Source organism: Bos mutus, chromosome X, assembly GCF_027580195.1.
Source record: "Bos mutus isolate GX-2022 chromosome X, NWIPB_WYAK_1.1, whole genome shotgun sequence".
In the NCBI taxonomy this organism is placed as follows: Eukaryota; Metazoa; Chordata; class Mammalia; order Artiodactyla; family Bovidae; genus Bos; species Bos mutus.
In genome coordinates this window covers 76,024,943-76,040,644 of record NC_091646.1, presented here as the reverse complement: position 1 = coordinate 76,040,644, position 15,702 = coordinate 76,024,943, and the positions used below count along the sequence as shown (strand labels likewise).

The 15,702-nt window shown below is 53.0% G+C and overlaps 1 protein-coding gene across 11 annotated transcripts; it reads right to left on the bottom strand.

The window, feature by feature from the left end:
- Nucleotides 1-838: 838 nt before the first annotated feature.
- On the bottom strand, nt 839-12,611 carry CDK16 (cyclin dependent kinase 16). Of its 11 annotated transcripts, none has more exons than XM_070365998.1 (17): nt 12,251-12,611; nt 6,686-6,893; nt 6,288-6,423; nt 5,945-6,078; nt 5,717-5,842; nt 5,574-5,630; nt 5,362-5,476; nt 4,603-4,697; nt 4,443-4,505; nt 4,067-4,190; nt 3,745-3,865; nt 3,538-3,635; nt 3,349-3,454; nt 3,225-3,267; nt 2,989-3,079; nt 2,129-2,206; nt 839-1,715 (listed from the first exon to the last, which is right to left on the bottom strand). In XM_070365998.1, exons 2-17 carry the CDS (start codon nt 6,785-6,787, stop codon nt 1,675-1,677), a joined length of 1,530 nt encoding a protein of 509 aa, XP_070222099.1. In that variant the 5' UTR covers nt 6,788-6,893; nt 12,251-12,611; the 3' UTR covers nt 839-1,674. The 11 variants fall into 11 exon arrangements, with proteins under 11 accessions (XP_070222099.1, XP_070222097.1, XP_070222101.1 ...); XM_070365996.1 differs by lacking the exon at nt 12,251-12,611 and adding an exon at nt 11,807-12,163; XM_070366000.1 differs by lacking the exon at nt 12,251-12,611 and adding an exon at nt 11,239-11,760.
- Nucleotides 12,612-15,702: the final 3,091 nt, after the last annotated feature.

Here is a 15,702-nt window from a genome sequence, read left to right as displayed (position 1 = left end):
TCAGCAACCAGCCACTTAGGCTTGCATTTCCTATAGCATTTGGCAGGCCCTGCCCACCCCACATCTTCTGCCTGGAAATCTATCCTAGGCTTTGCTCAAGATGGTGGACAGGGGCTAGAACTCCCAGGACACAGGAAATCAAAGCTTCAACTTGAGTCCCAGCCTATCTATAGACTTCTGGCCTCACAAACCATTGCATTCTTTCCACAGTCATCTCATACATGTCCATGGTTTCCATTACTTCCTAGATACCAATAACCTAAACTTCCATCAATGGCCCTAGTCCTAAATTTGACCCATGTATTAAAAAGATTCCCCTATCTTCTCCGTGGTTTAAAATCTACCCTATCATATTCCCAACTGGCCTGCCTCATGGTCCCAGCTAGACACGTGTTAGTCATATTGGGTTTCTCTGTCTTATCTCCCCCAAATCCTGGTTTTATTGGGCCTTCCAAGTGTCTTTCAAAGAAACAGCCTCTCCATACCTAACAGTCTATCCTCCATCTGGTTTCATATTCTGGGGTAAATCTAACTCCTCTCTGCTCAATCCTTAGCCCATCCTCTATACAGCCTGCCCTATCTGCTTTTATGTCCCACCATGGTATGTGCAACCCCTCAGATGCTTTTTCATAGTCCTGACACATCCCTGGCCCACTCGCAGTGCTCTTCTAGATAGTAGGCACCCAGTGTGAATTCTCCAAGGTCCCAGTACTCACCCTGGGTTAAGCCCACCCCCACAGGGATTTGCAATCAGGTTTTTCACTTTAGACTTTTTAATATTTCATACAGCGATTACGGTGCATTCAGGAACCCACCCCTCCCAATTCCCCTAGGAGGGCCCCTGCCCCTGCCCTCCCACCCCATTTGAGGGCCCCAGGGTTTAAAGTGGAGGAAGGGAAGGTAACCACCCATCTGGGGATTGACCCCAGAGACTGTCCCTGCCCTGTCTCACTTTCCCCCAAGGTTAGGGGGTAATGCCTGGGCACAACCTCCCATGCACCCCTCTGTCCCTGCGTGTGCGCATATACACACTATGGCTCCATCGCTGAGTTGGTCAGTTCCTGGCAGGGCCCCTACTCAACAGCACCGTGCGGGATGGGGGCAGGAGGGCTGGGCTAGGGAGACCCTGAGAAGGAAGCCCCAGCTATGGGACTGCAGGAGGGAAAGAGTGGGGGCCCCCCACCTCATCCATCTCCCAGAGAGTCTCCAGTAGTCCCCAAGTCCCCCTGTGGCTGGGGATGGCAGGTGGGGGTTAGAAGGCGAGTTGTCAAGGCATGCTTTCCCTTAGCTGACCCCAGGGTCTGGTGATGATTAGGGTTTTGAATAGGGGCTATGTCCCTGCCATGAAAAGGCTGGGAGCAGGGCTTCATTGCACAAAATACTGTGGGAGGGCCACACACACCGAGTGGGGCCCAGCAGTCTGTATACAGAGATATTGCATTTAAAAAATGAAAACCTCATTTAAAATAATTAAAAAAACAACAATGAATGAAACAAACAAACAAGGCCCACACAACATGAGGCAGGAAAGCAGGAAGGGGAGCCTCAGACCCAAGCCATCACCATGTCTTGTCTGAGTCGAGATCCCCAGCCTGGGCTAGCTCCAGACCCCTGGTTGGCCATGGGGTAGTGGTCCTGGGGGAGGGTATGATGGGGAGGGGTCTAGGCCTGGCCTCAGTGTGGGAGGCTGGCACGGCCACGCTGTCCACCAGCAACTACCAAGACAGAGAGAGAAAGAGACACAGACATATAGACAGACAGACCAGGCGAAGGAGCGATGAGAGCTTTGTTAGCACCCAGCAGACAGGCCAATGGGTGGGCCAACAGGCCAATGGTCGGGTGTTCAGACAGGCAGCAGGGGACATGTGGGCATGGGAGCATGAGTCAGGCAGGTAGGCAGGCAGCAAGCAGGGAGGATGCAGTTGGGGGCTGCCCTGTGAGGGGTGTGGCATCCCTCCAGCTGCTGCCTGCTGGGGCCTCGGTCTGTGGCTTAAAATTCGGTGTCCACCACTCGGTAAGCTGGCCTGCCTGCAGGGGAAAGCAGAGCGGATGGCTGTTGGTGAGCAAGCAGGTAAGTGGATGGGGGCCAGGGGGCAGGGAAGAGGGCAAGGGTCACACCTACACTTACCTGAGTCAGGCATTGACGAAGATCGAATGCTGGCCTCCTTTTGTAGCTGGATCTCCTTTAGTGCAAATATGGAAGTAGCTGTGGGTGGAGGAGAGACAGAAGTGGGGCATGACCCATGAGGCCATCCAGGACCACCTCCCGTGTGGCCTCATCAGGGCAATTAGAAAAATTTCTAATTTTCTTTGAGTCTTGACTTTCATCGGCCAAATAATCCCACACACAAACCAGCTACCACTAGGGAAAATGGAATGTAGACTATTACATGACACTGAGAAATTAGTAATTTTGTCAACTGTGATAGTGGTATTGCAATTACCACCTGTTAAGTCTAGATGATGGATGATGTTTGGGTTGTAACTGAGATTAATCCAATGTGGTTTTTTTTTCAGTGTGATCGTTGTATTATTGTTGTGCTTAAGAAAATATTTTAGAGGTACATGCTAAAATTGTATAGATGAATGATAGATCTGAGATTTGATTTAAAATAATCAGAGTGAATATAGATAAAACCACTTTGGCCATGAGTTGATCACTTGTTGGAGTACTTGGGGACTTATTATTTGGTTCAATATATAACAGACCATATTACTTGGTTTAATATATAAATATACGGGATTTTAAGGTAAAGTGATGGATGTTCTGCCAGGTTTTATGTTTGAAAATTTCCATGAAAGGTAAAAGAAACTGAAAGCTAAAAGACTTTTTTGTAAAAAACAACATATCACATATGTGAACAAGGGCATATGCCTCACCCCATCAGAAGTGGCACAGCTAGAACTCAACACAACTGCCCAGCTATCTGCAGCAATCCTGTTCCACAAAGTCCCCCACCAGCTGGTCCATTCCCAAGCCCCACTCACTGTCAGGAAGTTTGTGGATCCGATCCCCCAGACTGAGGAAGAATGGATGTTTCATGGCATCCTCTGCGGAGATCCGATTGCGACCTTCAAACTGAGTGTGTGTTGGGGTGGGGGAGTATTGACACTTTCAACAAGTAGGCTTCTCTTCCTCCCCACCTCAGACCCTGCCCCTATAGCTGTTTCCCCACACCTGGAATCCGCTAGCCCCCTAGGGTGGCCCAGGAAGGTGGTCTCACCTGCAGCAGCTTGGTGAGGAGGTCAGCCCCGTCGCTGTCAACTCTACCTCAAGGACAAGGGGACCTGTTTTAAACTGAGTTTGGGTACTCTGGCCCCTAACAGCCACCCACCCACCAGCCTCACCGGGGTGCATGGCTCAAAAGGGCCTCGGCTCGGTACTTGGGGTAGTTGTATGTCCTGAACTCTTCATTGGACAGGATGCCTGGCCATGTATCTTCATTTGGGGTTCCTGGCGGGGAAACGGAGTATCCTAAGCATTTCACAGGGCCTTCCTGCATGTCCCCACAGTTCCTAGGGCTCATGCCTCCCTACCCAAGATGCGGAAGATGAAGTGCAGCTGCTCCTCCACTGTGGAGCCTGGGAAGAGGGGCCGGCCTGTGGCCATCTCATAGAAGATGCAGCCCACACCCCTGGGCAGGGAGAGCACAGTGAATAGGCAGGTAGTTGGCTGGTTGGCTGTTGTGACCAAGCCACTCCCCTTTACTGCGTGGCCCCTGCCACATTTCAGCCTGTCCTTACCACATGTCAATCTGAGTGGAGTAGTCCGTGGACCCGAGCAGGATGTCAGGGGGCCGGTACCACAGTGTTACCACCTCGTTGGAGTAGGTCTTCGTTGGAATTGACTTGGCCCGGGCCAGGCCTGGTAGGTGGAGATAATGAGCAGCTGGAATTGAGGAGGTCATGGGCCGTCTGAGGGAGAATGTAGTTGGGACTGAGGGCTTCCCAAGTGAAGCCTAGAGAGGCTGAAGGGGAGGGACTGAGATGAGGTGGTCAGGGGGAAGGAGGGGCTGGGAGAGTAAGGTTGGGGGATCACTGGGATGAAGGGGGAGGCCAGGGGTACCGAAGTCAGCCAGCTTGAGCTCTCCTCGCTCATTGATGAGTAGGTTCTGTGGCTTGAGGTCTCGGTGTAGCACCTTCTGCCGGTGGCAGTAGGCCAGGCCACGGAGCAGCTGGAACAGGAACAGCTGGGGACCCAGGAACAGCAGGCAGAAGTCAGAGTAGCCAGCAGCTTGACCCCAAGCAGGCACTGCTCCCCCTCCCAAACACAAGCACTGAGCCCAGAGCCTCGTCTCATAAATAGAGGATAGGGCCCCAATGCCCTTCAAGGGCTCCCAGCAAAAAAGCCAAATGGGAAACGTCTGTTTCTGGGAGATTTATGGGGTGGAGTGGGTGAGTGGGGGGCCCCCTTGTGCCCCTGCTTCCTGCCCCACACCCACTTTCACGTTGTGCATGTTGATGATGTTCCCACAGTCATCCAGGTACTGCTTCAGGTCCTTGTCCTGAGGAGAGAAGAGCAGGTAAAGGAAAGAGGGTCACATCCTGTGGCTCCTGGCCATCTCCCCACCTCCCCCAGGACCCATGGCCACCCAACCTTACCAGGTACTCAAAGACAAGGGTGAGGGACTTCTCCGTGTGAATAATGTCATGTAGCGTGACGATGTTGGCGTGTTTGAGGTCCTTGAGCAGGGACACTGCAGGAAGCAGGGAGTTGGGACAGGGGAAGAGTCAAGGCCCACACTTAGGACAGAGGCGAGGAGGAGGACTAGACAGGGTCAAGCCCAGGGTTTCCTCCTTTCCCTGTGTGGTTTGGGATGGTGGCTCACAGTCCACTCCAACCCAGTTCCAACCCACCTGCTATCAGGAAGGTGGTGTGTCCCCCAGTTCCAAACATGCAGAACCAGAACCTGGGATCACAGCCTTAGGCTTACATGACACTAGATCTTTACAACCAGTTTTTGGTTTTGGAAAGGGCCCTTGTTCCAACCCTCAGTATACAGACCCACAGCTTCATGTAAAAATGAGTTTGCACACTCAATTTCTATACAATTCAGACTCATTCCATGTGATTTTTCTGACTAGAAACTATTGTGTCAAGTAAACTGGTGAGCACTTCAGGGATATTCCTAGAACCAAAGCAAACAATTTATCTGCCTCTTCTCAACACAGGAAGACTCCTGGTTACCCTGATTTATTATCTGGATGTGTGGGTGATGAGCACTTTTTCACAAATCCCAGATCACCACGAGAGAAGTCTTCTGGGACCCCCAGTCCTGTCCTCACTATGGGTGTATATGTGCACATACGCACCATGGGGAGAGCCTGGGAAACCTGGAACAGATTGGGTGGGACCTGTACCTTCCCGGATGGCGGTGCAGGGTGCCCCCTCTTCGTGTTCCAGTCTGATCTCCTTGAGTGCCACAAGGTTGTCTGTGAGCTTGCTTTTGCCTTTGTAGACAGTGGCATAGGTACCCTGGGATGTGAGGAACAGTGACAGGAGAGAAGCTATGAGGCTACAGGGAGTTTCCACTGACCCCAGCCCTACCATGGGTCTCCTGGCTGTCTCTCACCTCCCCCAGCTTGTCCAGCTTGATGTAGGTCTCCAGTTTCCCAAAGCCGATCTCAGACTGTCGGGTAAAGGAGGCAGACTGAAGTAGGCTCAGCGGAAGGGACTGGGAGGAGGAAGAGGAGGACAGGAACAGAAGATGCTCACCAAGCTGACACGGCGGAGACGGCGGCTGAGGGGCTTGTCAAAGATGGGGCTGTTGAGGGTCAGCTTCTCAAGGTAGCCCTCAGGCAGCCGGATGTCGGCTGGTAGTGATAGGCGCTTGTTGATGTCCTAGCAGGCAAGATGGGGGAGAAACAGGACCATCAACTACAAATCTCCAGATCTAACCCTTTTTTTCCAGCCCCACCACTGCCCGGACAGGGAGATAAGCACCTCAGTGGAGATCTTGCGTGGGGGATGATTGCGCATGCGCACCCTCACTGGTGACTGCACCTCATCGGAGGACGTGGCTGAAGCCTGGTCACTTTCCCCATCAGACCCCATCTTCAAGTCCTCATGCACAATCTCTGGTAGTGGGGACAGGGGGAGAGCACACCAGGTGGGCTCAGGAGCCCCAGGACAAATCCCCCCACCCCCATAACACATTCCCTCATCACACATTTATGCACATGGACTCCAGAGCAGCCTGGAGTTCCTCAGGGAAGAGGGTGGGAAGGCCCCGGGAGGTTCACACAGGTCAAGACAGGTTGAATTGGGCAGGGGGGGCAATAGTCACCTAGTAGAGCACCCCGTGTCAGCGCCGAGCTGAGACTGTGGCTTGCCCAGGGCCAATGGGCAGGCAGCGGCAGAAGTAGCCGAATGCCCTGGGAAGGCAGGCCTGGGGCAGGCAGGTGCCAGGAGGCCTGAAGGGGCTGTCACAGAGCGCAGAAGGGCAGAGGGAGGCTTGGGGCAGCTGTGGCAGGCGGGGTACCCTTCCTCCCCCTGAGACCTGGGCACAAAGCCAAGGAAAGGGGCACAGATGGACAACAGAGAGAGGGTGTTGAGCAAGGATGGCAGAGGTAGGGGAGAAAATGGAGAAAGGAAAGTGAAAATAATACAAGTCTAAGAAGAAATCGGTTGGCAGGCAGCACCCCTGGGGACCAGGCTAGGAGCGGGAATGGTCAGTGGACCCACCTGGTGCAGAGCTGAGTGGGCCCCGTACAGAGCGAGGTTCCCCAGGGGCAGCACGTGTGGGGGCCTCTCCAAGGTCACTGCCGCCGCCCCCACCACTCTCATCCAGGCCTATCTGTTCAGGGGCACCATTGGTCTTATCTATACCTCGGCCCCCTCGGAGTGTCATTGACAGCTGCCGTTTGATCTTCTTCATCCGATCCATGGCGACCTGAGCAGGGGGTAGGGATGGGAATGGGTCCCACCCTAGCAGTCGCCTGACCCTCATGGGCCCCCTAAAACCCAGTGAGGCGCACTGACAGGAACCTGCGGCAGTGCCCACCCAATCACTGTGGAACCCTGGAATCACGCAGGATTCCTGGAAACCTGGCATGGATGGAGACCTCAGTCAGTGCCTGCCACCTACACCAACCAGCCCCAGCAGACCCTGCTCCTAAGAGCCCACCTGGGTATTAAGGCTTGGGTGGCTGGCTGAGGGAAAGGGCACAACTGGTGAAGTGTTGGCCCCTTTGGGGGCAGCCTCACTGTGGGAGCAGAGGGCTCTACAGCAGGCATTCTCAGGTGCAGCGGCACTGATGGACCCAGCCATTGGTGAGGTGGGGGACTCTCTCAGGACCCTGAGACCACTGACACGGCCCCAGGGATGTCCATGCAATGGCATGTTCCGCTGGCACCAGCCCCACATCACCCCCAACTACCAAGGCAAAACGCTCCCCGTGGCCACAGGGTCCCTCTCGCCTCCCCCAGCAACCATCCTCCCCCAGCAACCATCGTCAAGGTGACTAGTGGACTACCCCACTGGGCTACCCAGATGAGGGGTGCAGGGAGAGGGAGAGGTTTCCTGCCCAGACCCAACCACTGGGTGGGGTTGTAGGGGGATCTCAAAGTATACCAGCTGTCCTGAAAGTTGCTGGAAAGGTTCAATCAGGTTTGGACCACAGGGTCCCACCGAGATTTTTACAAGCCAGGTCACAATTCTTGTCTAGCTGAGAATGTACCATGTGTCCCTTATCACCCCAAATAAACGTCTCAGTCCTTCATGTGGCCCACAAGGTCTTACCCCACTCACACTACCACCCTTCTGGCCTCACCTCACTGCTCACTGCTGTTCTGCAACTAAAGGCCCTCCTCAGGGCCTTTGCAGCGGCTGTTCCCGGTACTTAGAATACTCTTCCACTAGATTTCAAAGTAGCTCACTCCCTCACCTTTAGGCCACTGCTCAAATATCACTTTTTTTCATAGATAACCATAAACAACCCTATTTAAAATCTGAACCATCCTGAGCTCCCTCACCTTGTCAATTGTCCCCTCAGCACTTATCATGTCCTCAGAAATGACACCATCTATTTATTGGTTTCTTTATTCTTTACTGTGTCCTCACCACCATAACTAGAAGATCAGCTCTGCCAGGATAGGTGGATGTCTGTTTAGGTCACAGCTATATCCTGAGGACCTGGAACAGTGACTGATACAGAAAAAAGTATCTGTATCAGTGCTCAAAAAGTGCTCATGGCAGAAATTAATGAATCAGGAGCTAAGGACCTAGGACCAACATTTGTCAGGGTGAGTCCCTGCTACTCATTAACAACCCCAGACAAGGTGGCCCAGGGACACTGGCATTGGCAAGATGACCTAGATGGGGCTGCTGGCAGGAATGGGGCCACCAAAAGGCTTAGGCCGGCCTTCTTCTGCTTCCTCCTGGCTCTGGGCCAGCAAGGAGGGGGAAAGACCTGGCCCAGGGACCATCTGGACTCACAGCAGGGCCTAAGATGGCCCTGGGCCCAAGGGAAGCAGAGCTAGGTAGGAGGCTGGGGCTGGGGCTGGATTTGAGTAGAGAAGTGAATCATCTGTTACCGTGAAATCAGGTGCTTACCCCAGTGGTCTCCACACCCCACTTCTGCCTGCCTGAATTCATCGCTCCCAAAAGGGTAGAGGGGCCAGCCTAGCAGAAAAGATCTCAATAAAGAAGATGAAGTCCAACCTGGGATAACAAGAGCAAAAAAAAAAAAAAAAAAATCCTGACCCAGGAGAGTGAACACTGGACCTGAGGCTGAGGAAGATGAAGCATGGCCAGTTCCCAAAGACTCTTAGGTCTGTCCATACGGCATGGATACCCAGTTGTTTTGCCTGTTGTGGAAGGGAATAGGGGATCTGGTGGGGGGAGGTAGTGTATTGTAAGTAGGGCTGGATGGAGGATGAGGAAGGAGCCAGAAGGAGCCATGGGTCCATGACCTCTAACTGGAAACTCCAAGGGCTGGACATGTTCCAGGGCTTAGTTTTGGGGAGATTTTAGGAAGATGGGGGTACAAAACCTGTGTTTCATGCAATGCCTCCAGCAGGGGGACCCTGCACCAGGTCCTGTGAGCAGAGACACTTGAACATTAATATGTAGTAAAACTTTTAAATATCATCTCAGTTTTCTCAGATTTTTAGATTTTAGAATAGTGAATGAGGGAGCAAGAAACTGGATACACAACCACACTCAAAAAAGGGCACATGTTCTTTTTGACTCCCCAAGGGGATGTTTCCATCCTCAAAATATTTTCATACCCAAGGATACTCACCACCTCACATTACACCAGCCACTGAGGACACAATGATCACATTCTAGTAACTCCCATAGGAACATACCATCCTCATTCTGTTCAGGCACATCATCCCATAAGCACACACTGGACTCTCACAGTGTCCTGCTTCCTTCAGTACACACTGGACCCTCAGGAAGGCTTCTCTGCATTTTAACTGCCAACAGCACCGCAATGTCCCTATTTATCTTTGACCCTATTAGCATACAAAGCCTCAACAGAACACTGAACTGTTAGCACCCAGCCGGCTCCTCTAAGTTAACTCTTAGCACCACATGCTGCCTGTTAGCTTCTCCACAGCATTCACTGTTCCCCAGCAAGATTCTGATCCCTATTTACATGCACTTAGGACCCTCTACAGCTGTAGAGAGTAACCTACATTAGCACTCACTGGACCTTCACACTGCCCTGAATCCCTTAACATAAAGTGAATCTTGCAGATCCCTGAACCTGTTTTTGCGCACACTCAGACCCCTCCACAGCTGTGATCATTATTAACATGTCTTCTGGTCCTCCCACTACCCTGTCCCCCCACTTCCCATCAGCACAGGCTGGACCTTCACTTCACCCTGACCCCTATTACCACGCACCGGGCCTCACAGTGCCTCCCCATTAGCACACCCTGAACCCGTACTCAGCCCCATTCTCCAGGGACACACAAACACGCTGTTCTATAATGGCCTGACCCTCATTAGCACACACAGATCTTCATCCAGCCCAGAACCCCAGTAGCACACTTCAGCCCTCCATGGCTCTAATCCACTTTAGCACACCTAGACCATCACATATTCTTTTCTTTGATTTCTCTTTGCTTCAACTCCTCCACAGCTATAACCCCTGTTGGTTGACAACTGGATCCCTTCACAGCCCTCATCTTCTTTATTGCACACAAGATCTTCTCCATAGCTCTATCCTCCATTAGCACTCCCTGGTGCTGCTGCTGCTAAGTCACTTCAGTCGTGTCCGACTCTGTGCGACCCCATAGATGGCAGCCCACCAGGCTCGCCCCGTCCCTGGGATTCTCCAGGCAAGAACACTGGGGTGGGCTGCCATTTCCTTCTCCAATGCAGGAAAGTGAAAAGTGAAAGTGAAGTCGCTCAGTCGTGTTCGACTCTTAGTGACCCCATGGACTGCAGCCCACCAGGCTCCTCCATCCATGGGATTTTCCAGGCAAGAGTACTGGAGTGGGGTGCCATTGCCTGGAACCTCAACAAATCTCAGGCACTCAGGAACACACTATCTTTACAATATTCTGACACTCACTAGCATATTCCAGAACTCATACTGCTCTGATTCTCCCCGCACTGACTCACATTTACATACCTGTCACTAAACCCACATGAGCAGTCACTAGAACTTCATACATTACCCTGCCTCTTCTTTATAGGGCGTCCTGGTGGCTCAGACGGTAAAGAATCTGCCTTCTATGTGGGAGACCCAGGTTCGATCCCTGGGTTGGGAAGATCCCCTGGAAAAGGGCATGGCAACCCACCCCGGTATTCTTGCCTTGAGAATCCCCATGGACAGAGGAGCCTGGCAGGCTACAATCCAAAGGGTCGCAAAGAGTCGGTCACGACTGAGTGTCTAACACACATATACACACAATCTCACATCCCCTGACTTCATAGATACACACTCATCTCACACCATTTTGATCCTTAATACAATGAACCTCTTACAATGCTAAGATTCTTCCCTCACCACCGATCCCCACTCTCCACACACATATATCCACAATTCTGATACCCATTAGCACAGGGCTCAGGTCTTCCACCGGTTTGCCCTCATTAATATACTGGGCCTTATACTCCCCAGACCTTTATTACCATATACACATACCCTTGAGAGCTACGACCCCCACTGGCACCCTCTCAACACTGGACCCTGTCCTCTATGAGCACACTGTATCCTCAAACCCTGCAGTCTCTCATGGACAAATACACAGTGTTAACACCATCGTTACTCCCTTACCACATATAGGACCTCAGAGCTCCGATCCCACCAGCGAACCTTCCCTTCCGGCACCTCTACCACCTATCCACCAGCAACACCCACAGGGCCTTTCTACAGCTCTAACCCTATTTGCATATCTCAGCACTCCTCTGACGTCCTCTTCCTTGTTATTCATCCTCGGGCCCAGCACCGCCCCTCTGCTAGCACACACTGAGCCTCAAAACCTTACACAGCGGTTAAGACTTATTAACACATGCTCTGACCCCTTCACAGCTGAGGCCCCCGTTAGCAAACCTCTAGTCTTTCGCCACTCTGCCACCCATTTACACACCCCCTGGTCCTTCGACCAGCCTACTCCCCACTAGCACCCATAGTACTTCCCATCCCTAGCTCCCAGACCAGGCCCAGGGCGGGGCCAAGGTCAGTGAGGCCCTGAATGACCCCCCGCCCCGGTGCATTCTGGGAAACTCGCTGGGGGAGGGGGCACAGGCCAGCGGTGCAGCCCAGACCCCTGGGCACCGCCCGGGGTCTGGGTTGGTTCTGCAGGAAGAGCAGCCCCCACCCCATGCCTCGTGAACGCGCTCACCGGCGGGGGCGCGCGAGCAACCTCAGTGCCGCGGGGCCGGCGCGGCGGCGCCTGGGGCGGCGGCCCGGGCTGAGGCCGCGCGACCTCCTTCTCCTCCAGTTCGCCGCAGGCGCCCGTCCCAGTAGTCTTCGGCCATGGCTGCTGGGCCCGGGCCGCCGCCGGCTGAGGAGGAGGAGGCGGCGGCGGCGGCGGCGGCGGCTGAGGCGGAGGCGGCGTCCCGCTCAGCCGGCCATGAGCTTGGCCGCTGCGGGCGATGCCCCCGGGCTCGCTGGCGCCCGCTGGAATCCGAGAGCTCACGGCGGCTCGCGGTTCAGAACCTACTGCTCACGGAGACGCGGCGAATCCCAGGGCCGAACAGCCAACGGCCAAACCGCTGCGCGCGCCGCGCTCCGCGCATGCGCACGCACGCGCTGGAAAGGGTGAAGTGGGAAGGAGGGGACTCACCTCGGACTGCAGGTACCAAAAGACCGGTCCGCAGCGGGAGGGGGCGCGGCCATTGCGCGCCCACTGGGGAATGTGGCGCTGGCCCTGGAACGGCGCCAGCGGGAAAGCGTAGAGGTTATTTAGTACTGAGTTCCGATCTTGCTAGAAGTTTGCTAACGCCGAAGTGGGCAGCAGCCAGTGACCAGCGTGCCGGTCACCACTCGCTCACCCTACTCGGTTTCACTTGGTACATCCCCATAATAGAAAACGGGACTTTTGCAAGGAGGAAAAAGACAGATGAGGCAGTCAGTCCTAGTCCCCTGAGGTGCATAGGGAGGCAGGGATTTTAAAGGTTCGCGAGATGACTTTTCTCGGAGAGGCGGCCTGGAAAATCATTGGCCTTTACCACCTTAGATAGGACAGTGTCTAGCCCCGCCCAGCAGCTCCCCCACCTTCCTCCCAGACCGCGAGCTCATTCCGACTGAGAACGTTTGCAGCCCCGCCCTTTGAGGTGTCGCCCAGGCAATCGGATTTGCTCCCTGGGGTGAGGCTGAGCAAGAATGAAGGGCGTGGCCTGCCTGGAGAGGCGTGATTTCGCTGTCCTGACCACGCCCCCACCAGGTTTTCATTGGTTTCGTCGTGGGCGGGTCTCCTTTTTGTTCCGAGCTCCTCTTACCATAGGTCAAACATCTCGCAAGGTGATTGGTCAAAAGATCGCTCAGTCGAATTTCATCCCGCCTCTAGCCACTCCCATCTCCATCAACGAAGCTCACAGGGTGGAGCCTAGGCTCATGGGAAAGACGGACCTTTAAAGCGGCGAGTGCATTACTTGGCATGGTTGGGGCTTTGACTTGGAAGGGGATGTCTTTTTCCCTTCGCCCGAGGACATGCACCCTAAATTGGGTTTTACTGCCACCTTTCACCGACTCGATGGACAGGAGTTTGAGCAAGCTCCAGGAGTTGGTGATGGACAGGGAAGCCTGACGCGCTGCAGTCCATGGGGTCGCAAATAGACATGACCCAGTGACTGAACTGAACTGCCACCTCTACCTCTTCTGAGCCTCCAGAGCCCCGCCCATGACTCCCTCCTGCGCTCTCGTTTCCCATTTTATTTATTGGGTGCCTGTTGTATGTCAAGCATTGCCAAGCCAACCTAATCCCTTACCCATCTCTGCCTGGAAAACTCCTACACCATCACCAAGCCCAGTTCAAATGGAGGTAGACTCCATTGCACATCTTTACTGTCTAAAGCCATATCCCCCACCTCTTCTGGGCTTCCCTTTATGATACCCTTGGCCATACCAGTTCATACAAACAAGGATTTACCAGAGCATGTCGTGAGTGGAAATACTTGACAAAAGTCCACCTCAGGATAGATTTTCAGGTCCATTACTTCCCAGGCCTCATCTCTTACCCTTCTCACTCCACTCCAGCCATACTATTATCCTAGCTGTTCCTGAATAAAGCAGGCACAATCCAGTCTCAGGGACTTTGCACTTGCTGTTCCCTTTGCCTAGAATGCTCTTCCCTCAGATATTCACATGCCTCATCCTCTTCAAGTCCTTGTTTTAATGTCACCTTCTTCATAAAGCCTTCTCTGACTCCCCTATTTTAAAATGCCTGCCTGCACCCCATCGTTCCACACCTCCACACCTGGCTCTACAGACCTTTTGAATTGCACTGATCAACTTCTAACATGCAATTTACTTACTGTGTTTACTGTCTATTCTGGGTCTCACCTGTATGTGCATGCACACACACCTCCCACCCCAGGACAGCGATTTTTTTTATCTGTTGCTGTCTCCAACGCCTACAATACTGCCTGGCTCACAGTAAGCAGTTGACAAATGTTTGGTGAGTGATTGATGATAAACAGTATTAGGCAGCGACAAGACACAACCTTGTCCCTATCCTGTCCTTTGTGCCTGCTGGGTGCAGAGGGCTCAGTGCAGTGACTAGAAACCCTGCCCACTGAGCCCTGGTCTCCCATCTTGCTAGTGTTATAATGGTAGACAAAAATGACAGAGAAGTAAAATGGCATGTGTGGGCAACAAAGATGCAACCAGAAATCATGGGTTCTTGATGAAGAAGCTGTTCTCATACCTTGTGTGAATTCGGTAACAAGGGGATCCAGGAGCTGTGCTGAGGGGGATACAGTGAACAAGGCCTAAAGTACCCACAAAGGTACCAGGATAGTAGAAGCAGAGAAATCAAATTCGTGTGCAAGCCTCAGATGCTGCAACAGTAAAAACAGTGGACAGAGGTGCAGAGTGTTTGGGGTACTCTAGAGCAGCAATAATGGACAAAGTGCCTGTAGTGGGAAAACCTCTCCACTTGACCTACACAGCCAGCATGGCCAGTAAATGGATCCCAGAGGTAAAGCACTTCAATCCCTAATGTCCTGGTGGAGAATGAAGGGCAGTATGGAAGGATGAGGTCACCCAAGCAGCAAAGACCAAGAAAAGTAACCAGAGAAATGTAGGCAAGGGCATACGCTGTGCTTGGGGTCTGGAGCTGGCCCAGGAGGCAAAAGTTGTGCAGACAGGCTGTGATGGGTGTCAGGTGAAGTTCAGGCTAGGCTGTGCAATTCCCAATACTCAGGTTTGAGTGAAGGAATTTCTAAATAGAAAAGGAAAAAGTTGGAAGTCTGGCTGGGTGAAGGACAGTGGTTATAAATAGCATCCTCTGGCACCACGTGGCCAGACTGGTGCTTTCAACTGTCTGGTGTGCTCAGCCAAGACCTAAGACAGAGTATGGGAAGTTCTGCAGTCCTGGTGGGGTTTGTGGTGGGCCTCCTACTGCCAGCTCTAACCAATCAACAACCCACATCCGGCTCTCACAGGTGGGAAGCCTCATGACAAGAAGCCCAGACCTGAGGGACAGGAAAGAAGTTTTTCCTCCACAGATGTTCTCAGCCAAATATTTTCATCAAAACTTCAAAGTATGCACAAACACTGGCATTCCTCAGTCCAGCAGAGCTGTTGAGCCCTCCCTTCAGCAGGGAAGTTGAACAAAGGACACCACAGGCATTCCTGGCACTGGGAACCATGATGCTAAAGGCTTGTCCAGGGTCTGAGTGCTTCGATCCAGGTGGGAAGGGATCTTCCCCAAGGACATAAGCCATAGTGACCAAGCCCTGGCTGACTGGTTGCCATACATTTTCCTTCACAGAAGAGGAACAAGGTTAGAGAAGTTAAAAGACTTGTTCAAACACTACTCTCTACTACCTCTCAAAATCAATAAGGCAGGGAGGGAGTTAGGAGCTAGAGACAGAGAAGGCTAATTTGAACCCAGCTCTAGTGAAGTCACAGAGACCTAGATAACTGCTCTCTATGGCTTCATCCATGCTGCCACTTCTTCCTAAGCAGGAAGGACAGAGGGGAAGACATGGCAATTCCCACATTTTCTCTGCCTGGGATGCTGGCAGCTGGGGATGAGGCTGAGCCCTTTGGGTTACCACATCAACTACACAG

Bases quoted from the DNA above. Each gene is read 5' to 3' on its own strand.
- CDK16 (XM_070365993.1), bottom strand. From the start codon at position 8,597: ATGAATTCAGGCAGGCAGAAGTGGGGTGTGGAGACCACTGGG. The intron at 4,191-4,442 runs GTGGGTGTGGGG...CTGGGTCCCCAG, and splicing joins TCAACATGCACAACGTGAAA to CTGTTCCTGTTCCAGCTGCT. The intron at 3,080-3,224 runs GTGAGACCACCT...ACACACACTCAG, and splicing joins TCCTCACCAAGCTGCTGCAG to TTTGAAGGTCGCAATCGGAT.